The sequence below is a fragment of the Helianthus annuus genome, chromosome 11 (assembly GCF_002127325.2).
Source record: "Helianthus annuus cultivar XRQ/B chromosome 11, HanXRQr2.0-SUNRISE, whole genome shotgun sequence".
Lineage (NCBI taxonomy): Eukaryota > Viridiplantae > Streptophyta > Magnoliopsida > Asterales > Asteraceae > Helianthus > Helianthus annuus.
Genome location: NC_035443.2, coordinates 7661445 through 7686031, shown reverse-complemented (window position 1 = coordinate 7686031; position 24587 = coordinate 7661445). Strand labels below are relative to the sequence as shown.

General features: G+C 37.7%; 2 protein-coding genes across 3 annotated transcripts; both read left to right on the top strand.

The window, feature by feature from the left end:
* Positions 1-959: 959 nt before the first annotated feature.
* On the top strand, positions 960-13153 carry LOC110889422 (probable dolichyl pyrophosphate Man9GlcNAc2 alpha-1,3-glucosyltransferase). Of its 2 annotated transcripts, XM_022136939.2 has the most exons (9): positions 960-1132; positions 3325-3412; positions 4695-4857; positions 7709-8117; positions 9196-9376; positions 9463-9570; positions 10262-10423; positions 11253-11505; positions 12524-13153. In XM_022136939.2, exons 4-9 carry the CDS (start codon positions 7720-7722, stop codon positions 12970-12972), a joined length of 1551 nt encoding a protein of 516 aa, XP_021992631.1. In that variant the 5' UTR covers positions 960-1132; positions 3325-3412; positions 4695-4857; positions 7709-7719; the 3' UTR covers positions 12973-13153. The 2 variants fall into 2 exon arrangements, with proteins under 2 accessions (XP_021992631.1, XP_021992630.1); XM_022136938.2 differs by lacking the exon at positions 4695-4857.
* Positions 13154-20675: 7522 nt separating this feature from the next.
* LOC110887674 lies at positions 20676-23972 on the top strand. The gene is made up of 4 exons (XM_022135250.1): positions 20676-21863; positions 21943-22045; positions 22153-23042; positions 23769-23972. Exons 1-4 carry the CDS (start codon positions 20676-20678, stop codon positions 23970-23972), a joined length of 2385 nt encoding a protein of 794 aa, XP_021990942.1.
* The last annotated feature ends 615 nt before the right edge of the window (positions 23973-24587 follow it).

Below are 24587 nucleotides of genomic sequence, written 5' to 3'. Positions count from 1 at the left end.
TATAGTTTTGTATTCTCTTACCTCTTAACTTTTAGCGTTGACACTTACAACCCATTAACTTTATAAAAAAATTGTAATCAAGTTTTACGTGTTTATTTTATTTACGTGTTGCTATAAATTAAAATTGATATGTGTTATTTTGCGTTTAGACGTAAATTTTTCACGGAAATGAGTTGGGTCAAATAGAATATGTTCTCATCCGTATAAATATGTACGTTTTCAGTTTTTCAATATTTTAACGTAATTTTTTGAAAAATATGTCGGGTCAAATATAATACACTTTCGCGCTTATTTTTATTTACGCTTTCAATTTGTCTATGTTTTGACTTAAATTTTGTTCGGAAACAAGTAGAGTAAAATACAATACGTTTTCAATAGACGGTATAAATTCGACTCACTTTGCGTTTTGACGTCGCTGCAACGCGCCGTAACTATTTTCTTACTTGCTTATTTGATTGCATGTGTCTGTATAAATTCAAGTTGGTTTACCTTTCGATGTAATTTTTTTTCTTCAGACTATGTCAAGTCAAATATAACACGTTTCTATGCTGATTTATATATATATATATATATATATATATATATAAATATATATATATAAATATATATATATATATATATTTTCTTTTATGATTTTTTTTCTAGACTTTATTATTTCTGTTTCTATACTTTTCTGTATGTTTAGTGTTTTAGTTTTATTTTTCTTTTCTATTGAGGTTATATTTAATATAACGTTTAACTTTTCATTTACAATTAATTTAAAATCAGCCTATCTTGCTGTCCAATTTAAATTTATTTTTATGGTTTTCGATCGATGTAAAAAATGTGTCCATATTCTTTTGAGTTTATTTCTTTCGATTGATTGTTATATTGAACCAGCATAAATATCGAACAAAACCCCGCAGCGTAGCGCGGGTAATCTGACTAGTTAACTCATAAAATAAAATCTAGGAGCACCACCTATTTCTAATCAATCGGTCCACCATCACCATCGATCTCCCCCAACCTCCACAACCTCAGCCACTGTGAGCTGCAACCACCACTGTCCGACCTTCCATCGCCTAACAAACCCTAACCTAGCCACTTTCAAGCCGCTGCACACCAAATCCTGCGACCGCTGTTCCTGATATAGGTACCTTCACTCTCGATCTCTATCCGGTGCATTGAGCTTAGTTACTCTTTATTGCCTATCTTGATAATCTTTTGTCTTAGTTTCACTTTTACTTTAATCCTAGGTTTCAGTTTCCATGTTTAATATCAGTTTAATTTTGGGCTAATCTGTTTCTTTAGAATGCCTGTGGTTAATGTGATTTGTTCAGTCGTTGCCTTGGTTACAGTTTCTTTACGCGAATTAAGGTTGATAGTTCAAAGATTGATCATTGTTTGTTTGATGTGCAAATTGTTTAAAAACCGGGTTTTTAACCATCGGTTGTCACCGGACTTCAAGCCTTTGAAACATCTCCCCCGTACTCAATCTCCATTCAAACGAGATTGTTTTAGATTCGGGTTTTAGGCCGGGGGCACCCAATTTACTTAGGTGGTGTTTGTTTTTCTAAAAAAGATTCTGTATGCGCCGCGCAGACCACACGTAGACATTGCCATCTTGGAACTGTTTGTTTTTCCAAAGACGTTTCATAAAAAAACGTCTGCGCGAACTCTTCTTGGTGCAGACTTCGCCTAACCACTTTTAAGATCTTCTAAGGTCTGCAGAGGGTTAAACACCACCACCGTCCACCACCATCGTCCACGCCCACCACCCACGTCCACCACCCACCACCACCATCCACCGTCCACGTCCACCACCACCGTCCAACACCATCACCGACCACCACCGTCTGTACACCACCACCGGTTTATTTTAGAAGTCTACATACGTTAAAAAACAAATAACATTCTTCTTGCAGACTGCAGAGGTTTGGTCCACCTCTTCTTCAGTTCTTCTACAGATGTCTGCAGATGTGGTCCGCAGACTGCAGACATTTTACCTCTTAAAAAGCAAACTACACCTTAGATAGCAATTTTCCCCAAAATTCATAGTTCCCCTGGTTTTGCCACATATTGAAGGAAAAGGGGTGAACGGGAAAAGAGACCCGTGGAAAATTATACGGGGAACACGGGAATACCGTTCCCCTGGTTTTACCACATGTCGAAGAAACCGGAATTTCATGGAGTGACGACTGTTATTATACAACCCTACTTTACTCTTCTATTTGTTTGATATCTACTTCTTAAAAGGAATAAATGGTACCATGCACATTTTTTCTTTGTAACAATCACTTCTCATTACAAAAAAGTCAAAAACCCTATGAGAAACTATCACACATAAATTTTATTTAATACATACTCGTTAATATCATGGACCTTTTTAGCACAAAAACTAGTGATTATTTTGATTGAATTTACGAATCCGACGGCGTCTGCACCTTGGTTTTAAAATGCGCGCATTATGCGCTCATAATGCGTGATGCGCCCGATGCGCTAATGAGAGCGCATCACAACAGCTGATGCGAGGCGTTTACGTGATGCGAGAATATTGCGCGCATTTCGCATAATGCGCTCTGATGCACGCAACATTGTTTCTTATGCTTTTTTCCAGATTTTATGAACTGTGTTCGGTTTTTTCCATAATTAAGATCTTAGTAGGCTTGATTTGAACCAAAAAATACAACTCTTACCTTCTAATTACGTCAGTTGTTTTACTTTAAGTATGTTTTTATAAGTTTTTATGTATAAATAATTTTTAACTATTTTTTTTTTATAAAGAACGCATCACATACGTGATGCGCTCGCATCGCGCATCACGCATCGTGCATCAGATTTTTGGACTAAACGCATCGGAGCGCATCACGCAATTTAAAACCAAGGTCTGCACAATGATTTGCATACCTATTGATTAAATCCAGTTTAGCAATCAGCACTTCAGGCGCTTGTAGATTCTGAAGTCGTAATCTGTAATCAAGTCTCAGTCTGAATTTTGTTGCTAAAGTTTCTTGCTTTCTTTTGTGGGTTTCTTCATTATGGTTGGAATTAGATACGTTGATCCGTGCTGCAATGAATTGGTGATTTGGTGCCCTAGTTTGTGAATATAGTTGCTGTGATTCGGTGCCTCGTTTTGTGAATCTAGTTGTCGAGATTTGGTGCCTGTATTTGTATATTTAATTCCTTTGATTTGGTGCATAGATTGTGATTTGTGAATTTGGTTCTTGGTCTGTGTTGCAATGAGTTGGGTTTGTTTTGAAATGTTTATTTTGATTTGGGATTTTTTAAATCATAATTCTAAGAATTTGCTTCTTGACCCGACCCGTTTTTGTCCCTGTCTGACAGAAAATTCCTGGACTCGCGATACTCGTTGCTTCCGGTTCCTGCGGTTAGAGCAGCTTATGCCAGTCACAGTGTCACACATTCTTAGCAGGTATATTCCGTTGGTTGATTTGTATCTTTATAACATGAAGCGCATTTGTATATATACATATTTTGTGTTTTTTTTATAGCTTGTTGTTTATAGACGTGTTATGGTGTGTAGATCGGCTGTATAACAGTATCCCGATTTCACGTTTTTAGTTAGATACTGTAGCGCTTTGTGTGGGTGTATCAATTGTTGTAAAACACGGTTTCCAAGGCTGAGTACTCCCCGAGTAGTCGCTACAAGGTAGGCTGCCGAGTCGACTTTCTCTAACTCCGCCTAATTACTCGGAATCAATCAAACGCGGCCAAACTCGGCCAAAATCGGATCTAGTAGGTCAATTCGGGCCAAGTTTGATTTAAAAAATAATAAAACATAATTTATATGACTATCATATTAAATAATGAATATCATTTTCACGTATTTTGTTATAAATATTAGTAAATTTATGTTATTAGACATATATTTAATTTCCAAAACTAATTTCTTTATAATTTAACATGTCCGAGTACTCCCCGAGTGCTCTCCGCCTATGCCGAGTACTCTCAACTCCCCGGTCGACCGACTAGGGGGCGCCTAGCGACTTTTGCAACCATGGGTGTATGTTTAGAGTTCTGGTACTGGACATGCTTTTAGGGTATATGCTACTTGCCTACATATTTGCCTTTGATTTTTGGTGATACGCGGTCCAATTGCCCAAAACACACATACCCGATTTTTTTTGTTCTGTTTTATATTCTAGTAGGCTTTTAATACTCCCAGACAATGTTATTAGTTACTATACCTACCCCTAACAACCACCCCCCCCCCCCCCCCCCCCCCCCGCGCAGAGGCCAGACTTACAAGTTTCTCCCCTGAACCCTATTCTTTTCATTCTCTTCGCAATGAACCACTGAACAGCTTCCTTGACTTTCCTTCATTTTTTTCTGATCGTCTTATTTCATCGTTTTTAGGTAGTTTCCTTTTCATTTCAGTTAGTGGCGTTATTGGTTGATTATCTTGTACAATACGATACATCGATTCATCTGTTTAACTTGAAACTTCTAAATCTGGTACCTTAATATCATTATCTATGCAGTTAACGCGGTAAAAAATCGAATATCGGTCAAGGACCGATATTTGAGATATAGGTTATCGCGGTGGGATATTGGTAACTTTAATATCATGCAAAATTTATATATATATAATAATTTAACACTAACAATTAAGTATCCTCTCCTACCACCGCTGAATCAAATCAGAATCGTTCATAATCACAAGTGACAATTTCACCCCTTTTTGTCTGAATCAGCATCGTTCAGAATCGTTCCTATCAGGACTTCGATACCCGTCCTCTCATTCATAAACCCAAGGTTTCCGACAATTTCACCCCTGTTTGTCTATGCAAACTCGAGTGGGGTTTCTTGATGCGTCTCCGATTCTTCATCCAGCTCGAATTATTACACTAAATTAAGGTATGTTAAATTGTTAATATGATCTATCATCATCCTGTATCTAATTCTCTATTATTTTGCATCTGTGTCCGTTTATATCATTCCAATTTGCAGAATATTTGGTTTATAAAACGTGTTTTGGGGTTACTGTGATTAGTAGTTACGATAAATGAAACTTTAGTTGCAACAGAAGGGGAATAGTTTCATTTATTATGTCAAATGGTGTTTTGGACTTTTTAAGGAGAATGCAGTTAGGCGTTTATCGTTGTTATATTGACCCGTTTGACACCTGGATGTATGGATGCATATGGACATGTAGATAAATATGTATACAAGTTGACGCCTTCCCGCGCGTTGCGGCGAGATGTTGATTTCCGCACCACAACATACAAAAATACCTCTTCTACATTGCAAAAATGAGTTTCTGAGCTGGAATTTGGTTGAACTCATGCGCACCCGCACCTGCGGACACGAATGCAGCTCCGAAAAGCCCGGGCCCGTGTGAGGCAGTTTTTATTCGTATTCAGTTTTGTTTTTTTTTTCTGCTGCGCCTCAAGCCGTTTTTGTGCGTCTTTTTTGCGCCTCAGACCGTTTTTTTCAAAAAAACCCATTTTTGCGCCTAGGCTGCCACCAGGCGCTATTGGTGCGCCTCGCTGCGCCCGGGCGCCTAGGCACGCGCTTTTTGCGCTTTTGACAACATAGGTTTAGTGTTTATTATTGCTGAATCTGGGTGCTGTTTTGTATCTAAATCCAGCACGTTCTTGTAAAATTGTCAATGAAAATAATGTAATATGCTGCTTTGCAATGATGGGGTACTTTGAGGTTCTGCAACATCAGTGTGTATAAGTTTCAGTTTTGAGAAGATCCCTAAGATGATTTGTGAAATGGCAAATGTTAAAATTTCTTCTCCAGTTTTCATATGCTTAACTTTTTTTTTTTTGATTTTTTTTAAATTTTTTTGATTTTTTGATTTTTTTGATTTTTTTTTGATTTTTTTTGATTTTTTTTTTGATTTTTTTGATTTTTTTGATTTTTGATTTTTTTTAATTTATTTATATTTTTAGCCTATCATGCCCAAATCCATCTTGACAAAAACACATCTTGACCTAAACCCATCCTAACCCATTTCTTAATAAACCATCCTAACCCATTACCCAAACCTGCCCAACCCACCCATTTGGCCACCCCTACCATTAACGAATTAACCATTTGGAACTTGCAAAACACTAACAATTGTAGCAAGTAGGAACTGATTAAGAATTATAACACTCACATTTAACACTAACAATTAAGACTTAAAACACTCATCGTCATCATCATACTCAGTAAATCCCACTAATAGCAAAGCTAAGGTAGGGTCTGAGGAGGGTAAGATGTAGACAACCTTACCTCTACCCCGTAGGAATAGAGATACTGCTTCCAGTGAGACCCCCAGCCCGATAGTGGTTTTGTATCAAGCCCTGGACAGTTGGACATGAAGCACATAACACTCAGCAATAGGGACAAAGGCCGATTTGTGCATGTACCCCCTTGTCTTTCGGCTATCAACGCCACCACATGATGCATGATTAGTCGTCCGCCGCTTTTAACGGTATTTTCACGAAATTAGTAAAATAACGTTAAAATTAGTGCAATTTCACTTTTGCCCCTTGAAGGCCCACACATATTTACGTTATATGCGCACACTGCAAGCAGGGCGTTAAGACCATAGTTACCTAAATCGCTAGGGTACCCACGATCCACGTATTGGATCGTGGTGTACCCAATCGGAGATCGTAAGCGTACCGGAACGCCATGGTCCGGCGAACCGAGTTGCTTCGGTACGGTGTTCCTGATTGCGGAGGTACGACGATCCAAACTGATCCGGTTCGGCGAACCAAATAGACAAGGTGGACGTTCCAAATCGATTGGGTACAACGATCCTTAGCCGAATTCAAACCTCAATCTTGTTTTCAGCCAGAAGAAACCAGTAAGAAGGGGAAGAAGAAGAAGAAACGAAGGGGAAGAAGAGGAAAAGCGGCTGTATATATGTTTTAGGTTTTTAGGGTTTAAATAAGTTTAGTTATTACAATATTTAACCCCTCTATTTTTACTAGTTTACATTTAAACCCTAAAACTTATAGTTTTTTTACTTAAAAAGTGTGAAAGTTTGTGTATTTAAACATTTAACCCTTTCTATCCTTACTAATTTACATTTGGTCCTTAAACTAATAAATTTATACATAAAAAGTATAAATTAAGATTATAAATATATAACATTTAACCAAATTACATAAGTTTCTACTCTTATTCAATATCAAATTTTATGTTCAACCTTCAATGTTTATGTTTGGTAATTTGAATTTTGGAATTTGATAATTTATGTTTTAATTTGTGTACACTGAACCGGACTCCATGGTACACCGTACCGGTTCGTACCGAAATGAACCTACCCCCCTTCGTACCGAAAACGTCACCTCTAGCGAATCGCGTACCCGAACCGCGTACCCGTACCGGAGCGAACCGCGAATTAGGTAACTATGGTTAAGACTTAAAACACTAATAGCAGTAATAAGAAGAAAGGTACCGGTATCGGGAAAATCGGTGATATATCGGTCAATATCGCCGATAATATCATATTCGAGACCGATAATTGTGAAGGTACCTTGTTCTTGATAATCGTTATTGCGTTTCAATTGTATTTGCACTCCCGGATAGAAAATGTGTTCACTAAATAATAAGACCAAAAAGGTACAAGATGTACATAATTATGATTATTTCACGACATCCCGAATCCTTACAAAAAGTATTTATCATATCTCAAAATATATAATCCTTTAGCTTGTTGATTAGCTTATTAATCAATCACTAAGACAATTCACTATTGTATCAGATACAAAGGAGATGAAAAAGTCAAGGGTAACAAAGGTAGTCAAAGTAGAGACCAACAACAATAATGCTCGGTGGTGGTTGACTCACACGAGTATTTCAGCCCCATTCATATGTGTTAGTCTATTTGCAATCCTCGTGCGCGTTGCCGTATCTCTGCATCCGTATTCCGGAGCAGGCGACCCACCTAAATACGGAGATTTCGAAGCACAAAGACACTGGATGGAGATCACAACCAATCTTCCCGTCAACGAATGGTATCAAAACACCACTAAAAACGATCTTCGTTACTGGGGACTTGACTACCCACCACTTACCGCTTATCAGAGTTACGTTCACGGTCTTGTTTTAAAATTCTTCCATCCCGAATCGGTTTCGCTTTATACTTCGCGTGGCCATGAATCCTATTTCGGGTAGGTTGTTTTTCATTCTTAATAAGTTACTAATATTTTGAGTAAAATGCCATTTTCGTCCCTGAGGTTTGGCTGCTTTTGCGACTTTCGTCCAAAGGTTTGTTTTTCCGCATTTGGATTCAAAAGGTTTGAAATCTTGCCATTTTCATCCGGCTCATTAACTCTATTCAAGGATTGTCCTTTATCTTTATACCCATTTTCAGGCGTTGTCCTTTATGTTTAAAATTGACGAGTTTTGTCCTTTATGTTTTCATATCATACACGTTTTGTTCTTTAGACCTAACCCAGTTAGTTTTTTCAGTTAAATTTGGTCATGTGCTTTGCACATGAGGGCATTTTTGTCAATTCAAAGGTTGCAGAAGCTTTGAGCTGTAAATCTGTCGTTGAAGTTACCTTTGAATTGACAAAAATACCCTCATGTGCAAAGCATATGACCAAATTTAACTGAAAAAACTAACTGGGTTAGGCCTAAAGGACAAAACGTGTATGATATGAAAACATAAAAGAGAAAACTCGTCAATTTTGAACATAAAGGACATCGCCTGAAAATTGGTATAAAGATAAAGGACAATTCTTGAAATTCACTCTTTTTCAACGTTAATTCAGGGGTATTTTCGTCTTTTTAGACATTTTGGTGATGATGAAAAGGTGGGGAGAAAGTCAATAGAGGTGGATCTTTATTTCTTATAGTGTTTTTTATTTCAATAAAAAAATCTCTAAAAAGACGGAAATGCCCCTTATTTAACGGAGAAAAGTGGATGGAGTTAACGATATGGATGAAAATGACAAGATTTCAAACCTTTTGGATCCATATGCAGAAGTCAATAGAGGTGGATCTTTATTTCTTAGTGTTTTTATTTCATTAAAAAATGTCTAAAAAGACGGAACTGACCCTCATTTAACGGAGAAAAATGGATGGAGTTAACGAGTTGGATGAAAATGGCAAGATTTCAAACCTTTTGGATCCAGATGCGGAAAAACAAACCTTTGGACGAAAGTTGCCAAACCGGCCAAACCTCGGGGATGAAAATGACATTTTACTATAAGTTTTCGACTTCTCATATATAGTTTCCTGCAGAAAGTTGCTAATGAGGTGGACGGTTTTATCCTCTGATCTCCTCATATTCTTTCCCGCAGTCCTGTGGCTTATTGTAGCCATCACAGACCAATCACGAGGGCAAAAAAGTAAAATAGCATGGCATGTTGCAATGATTTTACTTAACCCATGCCTCATCCTCATTGATCATGGTCATTTTCAGGCACGCATAAAGTTTCTAGAGTTATATTCTCATTTCACATTTTAAAACAGTATCTTATTTAACCTTTTTGTAAATTGTAATTACAGTTTAACTGCATAAGCTTAGGACTTACCGTTGGAGCTATTGCGGCCGTACTCAGTGACAAAGATCTTGTTGCTTCATTCTTGTTCAGTCTTGCCCTTAACCACAAACAGGTTCTTTTAATCAAATGTTTAAGCATAGAATATATATAACAGGATCATAGTCACATGGATCGCGGTTCGCTCCGGTTCGCGGAACGAAAACGGGTACGTAGTTCGTGAAATTTCAAAATTCGGTACGAGGGGGGTAGGTTCATTCGGAACACCAATTCGGTACGTGGTACGGCATACCATATAGTTTGGTACGTCGTATCGTATATAAAACAATTATTACAATATAGTTTATAAAAAATATCCATTCTGAAAGCCAAATTTGATAATCATATCCAAAATTCAAAAGCATTTCATAACCTTAATCATAATTCATAAGTTCCTAACAGAAAATTCATAAAACGAAAGCAGTTCATAAGCATAATTCATAGCATAATCCATTAAAAAGGTGGGAAAAGTGTCTAAACACGTTTGCAATTCGTGCATCTATTGACTGGTACGCGAATCGAATCGTTCCGAAACGGAGAATTTTTCAACCGGAAACACGTTTTTCAGTGATTCAGAACGAGTATTGTGATAATCGGGTACGACCTTTTTTCCGATCTGGTTCACGAACCCAGGCCGAATGTTCGATTCTGTACCCGATTCTGGTACGGCCGAACCGATTCAGGATTCGAGGGGGGATCTGCGTTTCCTGTGACTATGAACAGGATAACGTTGCAATATGCTAAAGGCATTTTATATATCCGTGCAGATGAGTGCTTACTATGCCCCTGCATTTTTCAGCTATCTATTGGGTAAATGTCTAAAACGTCGAAATCCACTTCTCGAGGTTTCAAAGTTGGGTATGATTGTTATAGGAGCGTTTGCTCTTGTTTGGTGGCCATATCTTCAGTCTAGAGTCGCGGTTTTGGAGGTATAATTGACTTCTACTGCTCGCCACATAGACTAAATTAAATCTTTTATCTTTTAATTGAAACACCATTTAATTGGAGAGTAAAATGCCATTTTCGTCCTTGAGGTTTGGCCACTTTTGTCCAAAGGTTTGTTTTTTCGTATCTGGATCCAAAATGTTTGAAATCTTGCCATTTTCATCCGACTTGTTAACTCTATCCATTTTTTAACATTAAGTCACGGGTATTTCCGAATAAAGAAAGTTTATTTTAGGGTAAATTACTTTTTGAATCCCTGTGTTTTAGTGGTTTTAACTAGTTGAGTCCAAAAGCAAAAAGTTTAACGACCTGGGTCCCTATAAGCATTTTCTTTAACCATTTGAGTCATTTTGAGTCCAAATTTTAACATCTTGAGTCCAATTTTTTGGACTCAAATCGTTATAAAATGAACAAAATTGGACTCAAAACGTTATAAAATAAATGGCTAGGGACTCAGGGTGTTAAACTTTTTGATTTTGGACTCAAGTGGTTAAAACCACTAAAACACAGGGACTCAAAAAGTAATTTACTCTTTATTTTAATTAAAAAATGTCTAAAGTGACGAAAATACCCCCGACTTAACGTTAAAAAAATGGATGAAGTTAACAAGTCGGATGAAAACGGCAAAATGTCAAACCTTTTGGATCCAGATGCGAAAATACAAACCTTTGGACGAAAGTCGCAAAAGTGGCCAAACCTCAGGGACGAAAATGGCATTTTACTCTTTAATTGGATATATGCTTTATGCTTTATGCTTTGCATACTATCATGAGGTTAAAACTTGATAGATAGTTATTTTGACAATTTTTTCAGGTTTTATCCCGCCTAGCTCCGTTTGAGAGGGGATTATACGAGGATTATGTGGCTAATTTTTGGTGCACGACTTCAGTTCTCATAAAGTGGAAGCTATTGTTCACCACACAGTCGCTAAAACTCTTATGTCTATTCATGACCGTTTGTTCATGTCTGCCTTCGATGTTTCTTCAGATACGCGCTCCAAGTACCCGAACTTTCCTCTATGGGTTGCTTAATACCGCTTTCTCATTTTATTTTTTCTCATTTCAAGGTAAGCCAAGTCTTTTTTTCTCTCTGTTACAAGGGATTATATGCGGCGCACATGCATATAACTAGATTTTTACCCGTGCTGCGCGTTGCGGCGGCAACGTCGCGTTTGCGACTTTGTTACACGCGTTACGATGATGACATTAACGTGTGATCCCGCACGTGACATGACTTATTTTTGACTTTGTCAAACACGTTACGTTCGTGACACTAACATGGTTAGGCATAGATATGGAAGAGTATAATGTCACGCACGTTGCGATGTATAGTCGTAGAAGTAATTTCAACAAAAAATTTAAATGTAGGAGAAGATAAGGTGTGGAGTTATCAAGTAGAAAAAATGGGGGTCGAAATTAACATTTATCAAAAGTTAAGGGTCAATATGTCACTTATGACTTACCAAAAGATGGGGGTTGAATGTGTAAAATCTATAAAGTTGGGGTCAAGTGAAAAAGACATGGCTGGAACCACCGACCATGCCTTTCAAGATATATAGTAATGTTAGCCGACTTCATGATGCCTGTTAGCGGTGTAATCTTTCTAATTGGAGTGAATTTCAAGGATTGTCCTTTATCTTTATACTCATTTTCAGGCGATGTCCTTTATGTTCAAAATTGACGAGTTTTGTCCTTTATGTTTTCATATCATACATGTTTTGTCCTTTAGGCCTAACCCAGTTAATTTTTTCAGTTAAATTTGGTCATTTGCTTTGCACATGAGGGCATTTTTGTCAATTCAAAGGTTGTAGAAGCTTTGAGCTGTAAATCTGCCGTTGAACTTACCTTTGAATTGACAAAAATGCCCTCATGTGCAAAGCACATGACCAAATTTAACTGAAAAAACTAACTGGGTTAGGCCTAAAGGACAAAACGTGTATGATATGAAAACATAAAGGACAAAACTCGTCAATTTTGAACATAAAGGACAACGCTTGAAAATGGGTATAAAAATAAAGGACAATCCTTGAAATTCACTCTTCTAATTGTCTTAATTCTGATGCCGTTTATTTTTGAAATTTACAGTACACGAGAAGTCTGTCCTTCTGCCACTCTTGCCGGCAAGCATTTTAGCCGTAGAAGAACCGTTCATATTTCAATGGTTTACACACTTCGCCTTGCTCTCGATGTTTCCGCTATTATGTCGTGACAAATTACTCCTTCCATACATCGCGCTCTATGGTATCTTCGTCTTCATTTACTGCGCCCCAAATGGAAAACCCGACACACCAAACCCTCCTCGTTCTTGGTCTCGTGTGACATCGTTTTATGTTGTTTTTCTTCTTTTCTTATCTTTTGTTCTCCACGTTATTTATCTCACCGTAGACCCCCCAAATAAATACCCGTTCCTCTTCGAAGCTATCATCATGCTTTTGTGTTTCTCTCAGTTTGTTTTGGTTGCTGTTTACACAAACTGGAAACAGTGGATTTTGTCTAGGAAATCACTCGTCGGTAGTGAAAAGAAACTGGCTTAATGCTGTTAGTTTAAGGGGTTTTTTTTTTTTTTTTTTTTTTTTTTTTTTTTTTTGTAATTTAGGCTTTGATGAGAATTCCATGTGTGGAATGTTATAGCTGATTTGTTGTGTCATCGACCGCGGTCTTGCTGTTTTATAGCAGATCCAGTAAATTTTTAGTAACATATAGACGTTTCATGCACGACTCGGTTGTGGCATCGACTGTAATTTTTTTTTAAGTAACTGTGCGATAGTTGTGTACAAAACCTCTACGGTCGATGATTGACTGTGGGGCTTCTATCCATTTTGTGTGAAGTCTTTTGAGTTTTGCGTTTCATTGACTTAATTTGACTAGAAGCAGCCTCTCTATTCCTACGGGGTAGAGGTAAGACTGTCTACATCTTACTCTTCTCAGACCCTACCTTTGCTTTGCGATTGGTGGGATTTACTGAGTATGATGATGATGACGACTTAATTTGACTGGATGTGGGTCTTACTTGATTTTGGACCTGGCCCATATGGTTCAAGTGTTCTAACTAGAGTGTGGTCACTTGCCAAATATGTAGTTAAGTTGTCAAAAGACTCAAAACACACTTATGAAGGTACATTGATCACTTGAAATAATCTTTAGCCATTTAGGCCAATCAATCCATAGTTTTCATCAAAAATCAAATTTGCAATTAAGCTTTTGCTTTTGATTCAAAACTTTTCTTAGGCTATGTGTTGTCAGTTAACCGACTTTTCCATTAATTATAAAAAAAGATATTGCCACATCAGCGCCACAGTATAGTGTCATTAGCTAAATTATCCGTTAACTGGGTGTTGTGGGTTAACTACACTGCAATTATTTAACAACACTAGTCATTCTTGAAACTTGAAATATTAAAGGTTTTAAAGTTTAAGCTATTTTTAAATAACCACCAAACTTTAGGTACCGAGTACACATTTTATTAAAAACAGAATTTAAACAACTCATCACCTCTTCATCACTTCTTTTTGAGACAACCTGCAACAAAATCATCACCCTTTTTGAGCCAGCCGTCGTCAACGTGTTTACGAGTTCCCCCATTAATGGAGCGGTGTGGTGTTCCGCTCGTTAACGGGTGACATGGCTACGTTAACAAAGACCCCTTTAACCCACAACGGGTAGTCTAATATTGATTATAACTAATATCCATCAGCTAGTGATGGTCCACACATCTAACTATAGGTTAATTTTGGTTAAAACAACTTACACAAATAACCAAATTCTTGATTTAACTACTTAATACTGATCTTAACCATAGAGTTTAAAACGTTATATCTGTATTTTATTAATTTATCTGTTTATTCAATCAGAATGTGAAGTGTGAGTTGTGTGGTGGTTATCTAACAAAAGAGTGCCCCATATATGATCACACCTTTTCTAATTAATGGCCAAGATTTACTCCTTTTCTAAGGCTAAGTTAGCCTCGTATCTATTTGATTTTAAAGAACGTCCATGGCAAATCCATTTTATGTTTTTATCACAAAATCAGATTAGAATCTGTGTATTACATGAGTTGAACAAAATACATATTAAATAGTTAGTAATGAAGATTTAAAAATTATAAAACGGTATTTTGAGATAAGATATGAATGAAATTTCGTATAAGTATTTTAAGAAGTTAATTTTTTTTTTTGAACAGCGAAATTCTATGATTTATAGAACAGGGCCAGCATATGCTGTAAAAACCCAAAGAGTGCCAATACAAGAACGAAAAAACAAAACACACCAAACACCCCCATAACCCAAACTAAGAGATAACGTCTCTAACATTAAAGTCCACCTATCTACCCCAATCCAACTTATCAAACTTAGACCGACTTTTTAACCAAATATACGCATCAGCTTTAATATCCTCTACCACCACATTCCCGGATAACAGGACCCCATTAAACTCCTTCTCATTGCGAGCCTTCCAAATATGCCACATGGTTGATTGAAAAATAAGGTTGATAACTTTCTTCCAAACCTTAGATCCTTTCCTTCCTTCAATGAACTCCATGGCTTCCTTGCATGAACCAAACTCCACATCAACTGGCAGCTTGACCCAATCCAATATATTCCACCAGATGAACTTTGACAAAGTGCACTTGCACACCAGATGCTCAACAGATTCGGCTTGGTCTTCACATATCAAACATAGAGGATTTTGAATGCAAACTCCTCTCTTGGTAAGCTCTTCCTTAACCGGAATTCTATTCAGCACTGATCTCCACACAAAAAGATTAACCTTCGGCGGAACCCAACAATTCCAAAATGGCCATTTATCTTCAACGCAAATCGACCTTTTTATAACTTGATCCCTAACCGCCGCAACATTAAAGCTATTGTTACAGTCCGATTTCCAAACCCACATATCGCCGTCATTTTTAAATTTTATACCATATAACGTCTTCAGCAAATCCGCCCATTGAGTCCACTCTATATCATTGCAAGGAGGCCGAACACATCTAATATTCCATTGCAGCTCATTTCCAACTTTTACCATGTTTTCTGCAACCAAAGCTTTTTTATTTTTCACGATGTTATATACTGCAGGGAACCGGTCCATAAGCACACCCCCTTCAGCCCAACAGTCAGCCCAAAAGCCCACATTCAACCCATTTCCAACTTTAGCAACTATGTTTTCTTTTAACGGGACACCAAGCACATCAAACTCCTTTCCTACCAACACTATATCTCTCCAAATACCAGTGAACTTACCATTAACCGGAACACAACTTGCTAGCCTTTTATTATCATGAATCGCACCTACCACCCTAGCCCAAAGTGACTTCGACTCAACCTTATATTTCCACCACCACTTCGCCAAAAGAGCTAAGTTCATACTTCTAAGATCCCCAATACCTAGACCCCCGTAGATTTTCGGTTTAACCATTTTACTCCATCTTAACCATCTTATTTTATAAGAACCCTCCTTTCTCCCCCAAATAAAATCCTTTCTGATGGCATCAAGGGTATTTATGACCTTCTTCGGAGCGCGAAACAACGAGAAATAATAATTAGGTAACGCTCCCATCACTGATTTTGCAAGCACGATCCTACCGGCAAGTGATAAATATCTAGCTTTCCATGCTGAAAGCTTAGAATTAAACTTATCAATCACAGGTTTCCAGAATTTACACCGTTTCATATTTGCACCTATAGGCAAGCCAAGGAAACCAAAAGGTAACTCCCCCGCCTTACACCTTAACACATTCGCCAAACGACCGACTTCCCCATCCCTAACTCCCACACCATATAGAGAGGATTTGCTAAGATTAACCTTCAATCCCGAGCAAAGAAAAAAACATCTAAGAACACGGTTAAGATTCTTAACGTTTTCTTCGAACCATTCTCCCAAAAAAATCACATCATCCGCATAGCATAAGTGAGATACGCAAGGACCTTTATTAGCAATATTGACCCCTTTGAAAGTACCCCTGACACCAACCCTGTTCATTATGACATCCAGCGCTTCCATTGCCAAGATAAAAAGAAAAGGAGAAAGAGGATCACCTTGTCGGAGACCTCTTTGCATTTGAAACTCCGAAGTTGGAGATCCATTTACTAGCACTGAAGCCCAACTAGATTTTAGGCACGCTCCCATCCACTTCCTCCACAGAATAGGAAAACCCATTGCTTTTAAATTAGCCAGCAAAAATTTCCAATTTAGTGAATCATATGCCTTTTCGAAATCCACTTTTAAAACGAAGATCTTTTGCTTGCTTTTCTTTGCCCAAGAAATAATCTCGCTAGTAATCAACGGCCCATCAAGAATCGAACGACCTTCGACAAATGCCGTTTGAACCGGAGATACAAGAGAGTTTAAAACCTTCTTCAGTCTAATGGCAAGAATCTTTGCTATAACTTTATAAATCACCCCAATAAGAGAAATGGGACGAAACTCATTAATCACTTTCGGGTCCCAGACTTTAGGGATTAAAGCTAAAAATGACGCATTACAACCTCGCTCGATATAAGCTTTATTATAAAAGTCATTAAGGACATCACCAAAAAAACTTTCAAAGACGGACCAAAATTTTTTAATAAATTTGAATGTAAACCCGTCAGGTCCCGGTGCTCTGTCACTTCCACACGCCCACACAGCATTTTTAATTTCTAATTTAGAGAACCCGATAACCAGAGAGCTAGCTTGCGATTCCGTTAGTCGTCTAAAACCCCTCCCATCCAATGAAGGACGACTCGAACAAGGTTCCAAGAACCGATATGCAAAGCATGTCTTCACCTCATTTTTAATGGCCATAGGATCAGATTCTATCTTCCCGTCGATCACAAGAGAATTAATACGATTTCTAGCTTTTCTACAATTAATTAAGCCATGAAAAAATCTTGAATTTTCATCTCCCACTTTCGCCCATCTAAAGTTCGCCTTTTGCTTCAGATCTCTAAGCCTCTTTTGTTCAAACTTTTTAATTTTCCACCTGCCTAGAATTCTCCTCTCTCTTTCTTCCGCAGTAAGTCTTCTGGTTTCCCCACATTTCTCAATAAAATCAACCTCCTCTTTATTTTTAATCAAGTCTTTCTCCTCCACCTCTTTAGCTTGCTTTCTCCAACCTTTTATACTAGCCTTCAGGGCCTTAAGAAAACCAGCAAGACCTCTCATACTGCTACCATCTGAAGCGTACGACCCATGAACCTGATTAACCACCTCCTCAATACCATCACAAGATAACCAACTATTATAAAAACGGAATGGAATCGGTCCAAAATCCATCACTGAACATGAAAGCAACAATGGCCTATGATCCGAAAGATGTCTGGAAAGAGCTTCAAACCGCGCTAGAGGCCATCTATTCAAAAACGAATCACACACCAAAACCCGATCAATTTTGCTCAAACTCGTCCCATCCTCCGGCATAAATGTAAATTTACTTCCATTCATTTGATATTCCATCAACCCCGTTTCAGCAATAAACATGTTAAAAATCGACGCCCCGAAGCTATCAAATCGCGACAACATTCTATCTCCTTCCTCCCTAACCTCATTAAAGTCCCCAGCCAATAACCATAACCCGTCTCCACCTACTTTAATCCTCTTTAATTCCTCCCATAGCGCTCTTCTCTTCGACACATCTCTAGGCGCATAGATATTGACAACATTCACTAAGGCATCACACCCAACTATTCTTCCAGTTATCACAATAAAAGACTCATGTTTAATAACATTTAGTTTTGTGAAAACCCTTGGGTCCCACACTGACACCAGCCCCCCAGATCTACCATTCGCGTCAACACATTCACACTCCATATCAGCATTACCCCAAAACCGACCAATGATCATTAAATCCACTTTAGAAACTTGCGTCTCCTGCATACACAAAAAATACTCTATGCTTCCTAACCAGCCCACTAATCCATTCCGGCTTCTCGTCGCCTCCAATACCCCTAATATTAATCACCAACCAATTCATGACGAGACAACAGGCACCAATTCATCCTGAACAATCTGGTTAATACCTGACTCGAATCTTGAAAGTCTTATCCCAGCAATTTTTCCCACCTTCAAAGTAGCTTCAACTTCCTTCTGGATCTCATCCGTTGGCTCCTTATTCAGATCAAAGGTACAATCAAGGCTATCAAAACCTTCTTCATCGATCATCTCGCCTAACCCCACTGCTCCATAAGCTGCTCTTAACTTTTTATTTGCTACTCTATCTTTCTTCAGAAAGGTGAAAGCATCAGCAGATTTCTTCCTCTTTTGCGTCTGTTTTGAACCCCCTGTACCCCAGATAATATCATGTAAATTAAAAGGATCAGCTTCTGGGTTTGAAAGAAAAAACCGGTTAGTGGACTCCTTAATTTTGGGCTTTTTTTCTTTGGGCCTTTTAACTTTGCCAACGCCCACATTAGTCCCACTAAAAACACTTTCTTTTGACCCATCCAGCTCTGCCTCTTTTGCTTTGAAACCGCCAAAATTTTTAATTAGTTTTTATTAAATTAAGAAATAGAATACGAATGGGTGAAATAATAGAAGCGAAAAAAAGAATCTTGGGGTTTACAGAAATTTGATGCGTGACACAACCAGTTATTAATATTTATCATTAAGTATTTATAGACCGATTAACCCATGACCTAGTGGTCAAATGGAATGGTGTTTGTTTCCTATAAAAACGACGTGAGATTTAATCCTTAGGCTATGAATTATACTCATCTCTCACCCCTCATTGCAACCTCAATGTCACATCATCATCTCTCACCCTATATTTCTACCCATCTCTCTCCATCCGCCCCTTTTTATATTAAAAAAAAACCAACTAGAGAGAGAGAGAGAGAGCTAGAAAGAATAGCCTAGGACGTAAATCATGGGGAGCACAGAAATCTGCACGATGTTCTGTGCTCCTTCCATGTCATCTCCCTGCCCTCCTTCCCTGGGTATACCACATAGCCTTGCAAGTAAAAGATTAGGTGATATTTAAAGGTAAGATTATATGATATTTAAGTGTAAATATGTAATGTTAAAAAAAAAATTCTAGATCCATTAATATCTAACTAAAGCAATTTATCTTTGTTTTTTTTTTTTTTAAACTACTTGTTATGTTACAATATAGCATGATTAACTTCTACTTGTTTAGCAAATGATTTCAGTCCAACTGGTTGATGCATCTTGGTTTTACCTATGGTACCCGAATTCGATCCCCTCTCAAGGCGACTCTCAACTCGTCAAGCCCCATAGTTGGGATGAGGTACATGTGGGGTTTTTCCTTGGACGCCGGCCACTCTCTGATGCCAGTTGGGGCACAGTTAAGTCACTCACGTCTGGCCGGAGTGGGGCAACGAGCCTCCCCAATGAGAGGGGTGTGGGGTGTCTTGCACCCAAAAAATGTATGACACCTTGCCGTTAAAAAAAAAACTTCTAATTCTCGGAGTACCCACAATATGCAAATCCCACAAACCCCTACATACCGTCACTTTATCGTCATACCAGGTTCACAAACCTCACTAAAAAACTAACCTTTCCCACAGGGGCGGACCTGAAGGCTTGTCGGGCAGAGCCCGGGCTACGGCTCAACTTTTTACTAGAAGTGTAAATTTTTTTTTTTCGATTTTTATACATAGGACACCCCTCAAAATTTTTTTTACAAAATAATAAGCCTAGTTCAAGTGTTATTCAGCAACCTAATTAGCCCAATTAAGTAATAATAGCCCACCTGGCTCATGAGCCCAATTAAGTAATAATAGCCCAACTGATTATTTTGGGCGGCAATGGCATAATGATAATGGCATATCAAACGTCAGTCGACTCCAATTCGGCAATTCCAATTCTCATCATACGAACAGAGAGGCAACATATCATATGATTATACGAACACAGAACAATCAGACTTTCAGCAGATCATGATTCAGAGACGACATATGATCTAATCATCGACTATTCGACTGTAGCATATTTGTTTCAGAGACGAACACTAACAACAGGTTTGTTTCGATTTCGATTTTCGAACATATTGTTTGACTGATAATTGTTACTTGTTAGTTTGATGAATGATGATTGATATTTGATAATGTTTCGATAATCGGCACTTTGGCAGCCCATTCGCACAGCAGCGAATCGAAATCGAAGCTCGAACAACAGCGACAACAGAAACAGTTATTTGATTGATAATTCAGGTTTGTTTGATTGTTATTCAGTTATTTGATTGATAATTGTTTGAACTTTGATTGTTATTTGATTGATAATTGTTTGAACTTTGAAGTGATGACGAAACCAAAATCCAAAAAACAAGCTTTAATTGGGAACTTTTTCAAAAGAAAATTCGAAGAAATTAATGATAATGAGTCAAGTCCGAATGTTGGTAATGATATCCAAGCAAATGATGATGTTGATGGCGATGCAAGTCCGAATGTTGATAATGAGAATATCCAAGCAAATGATGACGTTGATGCAAGTCCGAATGTTGATAATGATAATCCTACAACTTCAATTCCAACAACACGAGGTATTATTGATTTGAATGATCTTCCTTCGGATCCACATGATAGGCCACCTATTACTAGTTATCACCCAAATCAAATAGATGACATAAGAAGGTCATATCTTGTTAAAGGGGCTTTTCAACCTCGTAGTCATAAGTTTCCCGTTAAAGACTGTTATGGAAAAAAAAGACGTTTTGTTGTTAGTTGGTATAATGATTGTAGTTGGTTAGAGTATAGCATCAAAGCAGACAAAGTATATTGTTTATATTGTTACTTGTTTAAAGAAGATGTTGGTAATCAAGGCGGAAGAGATACATGGTCTTCTAGTTCTAAAGGCTTTTGTGATTGGAGTAAAAAGGGGTTATTAAAGGAACATGTTGGGAATGTTGATAGTCATCATTTAAAGGCGGGACAAAAATGTCATAATCTCATGAATCAAAAGAAACATATGGATGAGAATATGAAGAAGTTGACTAAAGAAGAAATGATTGCAAACTATTATCGATTACTTGGTTCCGTTATGAGTGCTAGATTTTGTTTAGAAAACTCTTTACCCTTTCGTGGCCATAATGAGTCGGAAGAATCTAATTCTCAAGGTATGTTTCTTTCGGTGTTAAACTTGATTAGTACTAACCACCCGGAAATTGGAAAGTACACATTAGGGAACGCAAAAAAGAACAATAAACTGACATCGCCAAAGATTCAAAAGGAGATTATTGAATGCTTTTCAAAGGAAGTAACAAAAAGCATTTGTGCAGAAATTAAAGATGATGTGTTTGGGTTGTTGGTAGATGAATCTAGTGATGTTTCTTTAAAGGAGCAAATGGCTGTAGTTGTTAGATTTGTTGATAAACTTGGGGCTGTTAGAGAGAGTTTAATCGGAATTGTTCATGTGAAAGACACGACTTCTATAACTCTTAAAGAAGCCATTGATGATTTATTAGCAAGCAACCAGTTAAGCATAAAGCAAGTAAGTAATAAAATTCATAGATTCTTTACATTATTGTAATAATCATTATTTTTTATGTTATAATTCTTTTTTGTTTTAGGTGAGAGGGCAAGGTTATGATGGTGCAAGCAACATGCGGGGAGAATTTAATGGGTTAAAAGCGTTGATTTTGAAAGATAACCCGTCAGCACATTACATCCATTGTTTTGCTCATCAACTTCAGTTGGTTATATTGTGGCTGTTGCAAAAAAACATAGCGGTGTCAAAACTTTCTATGAGTTCCTTTCCATGGTTGTCACTACGGTTTCAGCTTCTTGCAAACGAAAAGATATGTTAAGGGAGGAAAAAAAAGCTAGAGTGGAAAAAGAATTACTTGAAGGTGAAATTAAAACGGGTAAAGGATTAAACCAAGAGGTTTCCCTAGCACGACCCGATGATACGCGATGGGGTTCACATCATAGAACCATCATCAGTTTGCTTAGATTGTTTCCGGAAGTTGTGACCGTACTCCATTATGTTAAAGAAGATGGAGATTGCAGTCAACAACGAACAAATGCAAAAGGTATTCTATCGTATTTTAAAAAACTCGAGTTTGTTTTTTATATGCATTTGATGGGAGATATATTAAGTTACACAAATGCTCTTTCAAAACACCTTCAACAAAAAGGTAAAGATTTATTAGAAGCGGCCAACTTGATAAATGGTACAAAACGAGCATTAAATGCTTTAAGACAAAATGGGTTTGAGCCGATGCTGGAAAAAGTGACTTCCTTTTGTAAAAAATACAACATTACAATGTTGGACATGTCGGAAAGTTATGGTAACCCAAGAAACCGAAAGAATGTCATTACAAATCGACATCATTTTGAGGTTGACATTTTTAATGAGGTTTTAGACATGCAAATTCAAGAATTAGGAAGTCGATTTAGTGAGGTAACAACTACTTTGATAAAAAATATGTCGGGTTTAAATCCTTCTAACGGTTTTTCTAAGTTTGACCCATCGAAGATATTGGCGTTTGCTAAGATGTACTCGGATGATTTTACTACACAAGAAATAGGGACTCTTTTGGGTGATATTGAGTCATTTCGTCACACAATAAGCGATGATGATAACTTTGACAACTTGAATGGAATAAGTGATCTTGCGCGTCTTATGGTTGAAACGGGAATGCATATTTCTTGTCCTATAGTTTATCGGGTAGTTAAGTTAGCTTTGCTTGTACCGGTTGCAACCGCAACCGTTGAAAGATGTTTTTCGAAATTGAAGCTTGTCAAGATGGATTTACGCAATCGAATGGGCCAAGAATATTTGAACAATGCTATGGTTTGTGCGGTCGAAAAGGATTTTCTTCGTGAAATAAAAGACGAAGATGTGATGGAACGATTTCAAGCTATGAAAAAAAGAAGAGGACAAATCTATTAGGTAATTCTTTTACTTTATTTATTTATTGTCGTTTTTTTTAATATTGTATGATTGCACGGTAAAAATTTTTTTTTGGGATACCCCTGAGTTAATGTTCTAGTTCCGCCACTGCTTTCTCACAATGTACAAACTTCTATAAACTCTACCTCACCATTTACATCACATACCTTTACTATATTTTATATATCTCAAACTTAATTAATATCAAATCAATAAAAAATAGAGTAAATTACAAAATCGTCCTTTATGTTGATACCGGATTGCAAAGTATGACCTTTGTCTTCAAAAAGTACAAAAAACGTACTCGATGTTTACAAACTCTTACACGTTATGTCCTTTAGCACTAACTCATTTAGTTTTCAAGGTTAAATCTGAACAAATGGACCCCAAATAAGGGTATCTTGGTTATTTTACCCTAAACACTAAAATAAATAAACAAAAAACCCTATCTTTCTCTTTCAAAACTCTCTCCTTCCCCAAACTCTCTCTCTACAATCTAAGGCCACCACCGCCCATAGCACCATAACTGCCATCACATCACCACCGCCCATAGCTCCTCCGTCATTGCACCACCGCCATAGCACCACCGCCATCACATCACCACCGCCCACATCTCCTCCGCCATCGCACCACCACCGCACCACCACCGCCATCACATCACCACCTCGTCGTTGTTCCACAGCTCTGCCGTCATCGAAACCCTAAAAGCCGTCGTCGTCGTTCAGTCCACATATCTACCACTGCACCGTCATCGTTCGGTCCACAGATCTACCGCTGTCGAACGTTTGGCCCACAAACTTACTAGCCCTCCAATCTTTCACACTTGGGTTAATTACTGAGCTTGTTTTGGTGCATGGGAAGGGATTAAGTGTGCACAGGGTCAGGTTATTGTGTTACAACTGCCATGGAGAGGTTTAGGTGGTCAAATCACTTAAAAAGTTGGTCAATTTCAAGCTCTTAGAAAGCTTACTCTACATGATAATGCCATTGGTGGTTCAATCCCAAAGGAGTTAGGGTTTTACCCAATCTTAGAGGGCTTCAGTTGTACAACAATAAGTATGCAGGCGCGATACCTCCTACATTGGGTTCATGTATATTGCTTCAAGATCTTGACTTTAGTACCGGTGGGTGGAAACTTGTTAAGCTTAAAAGCTTTGATCTTTCTTATAATTCTATTAACGACATCATACCTAATAGCTACTCTGATTTGAGATCACCCACTTCAATAAATTTGAACATTTTATTTATTTATTTATTTTGTAATTATTTATTTTAGTGTTTAGAGTAAAATGACCAAAATACCCATGTGAGGTCCACTTG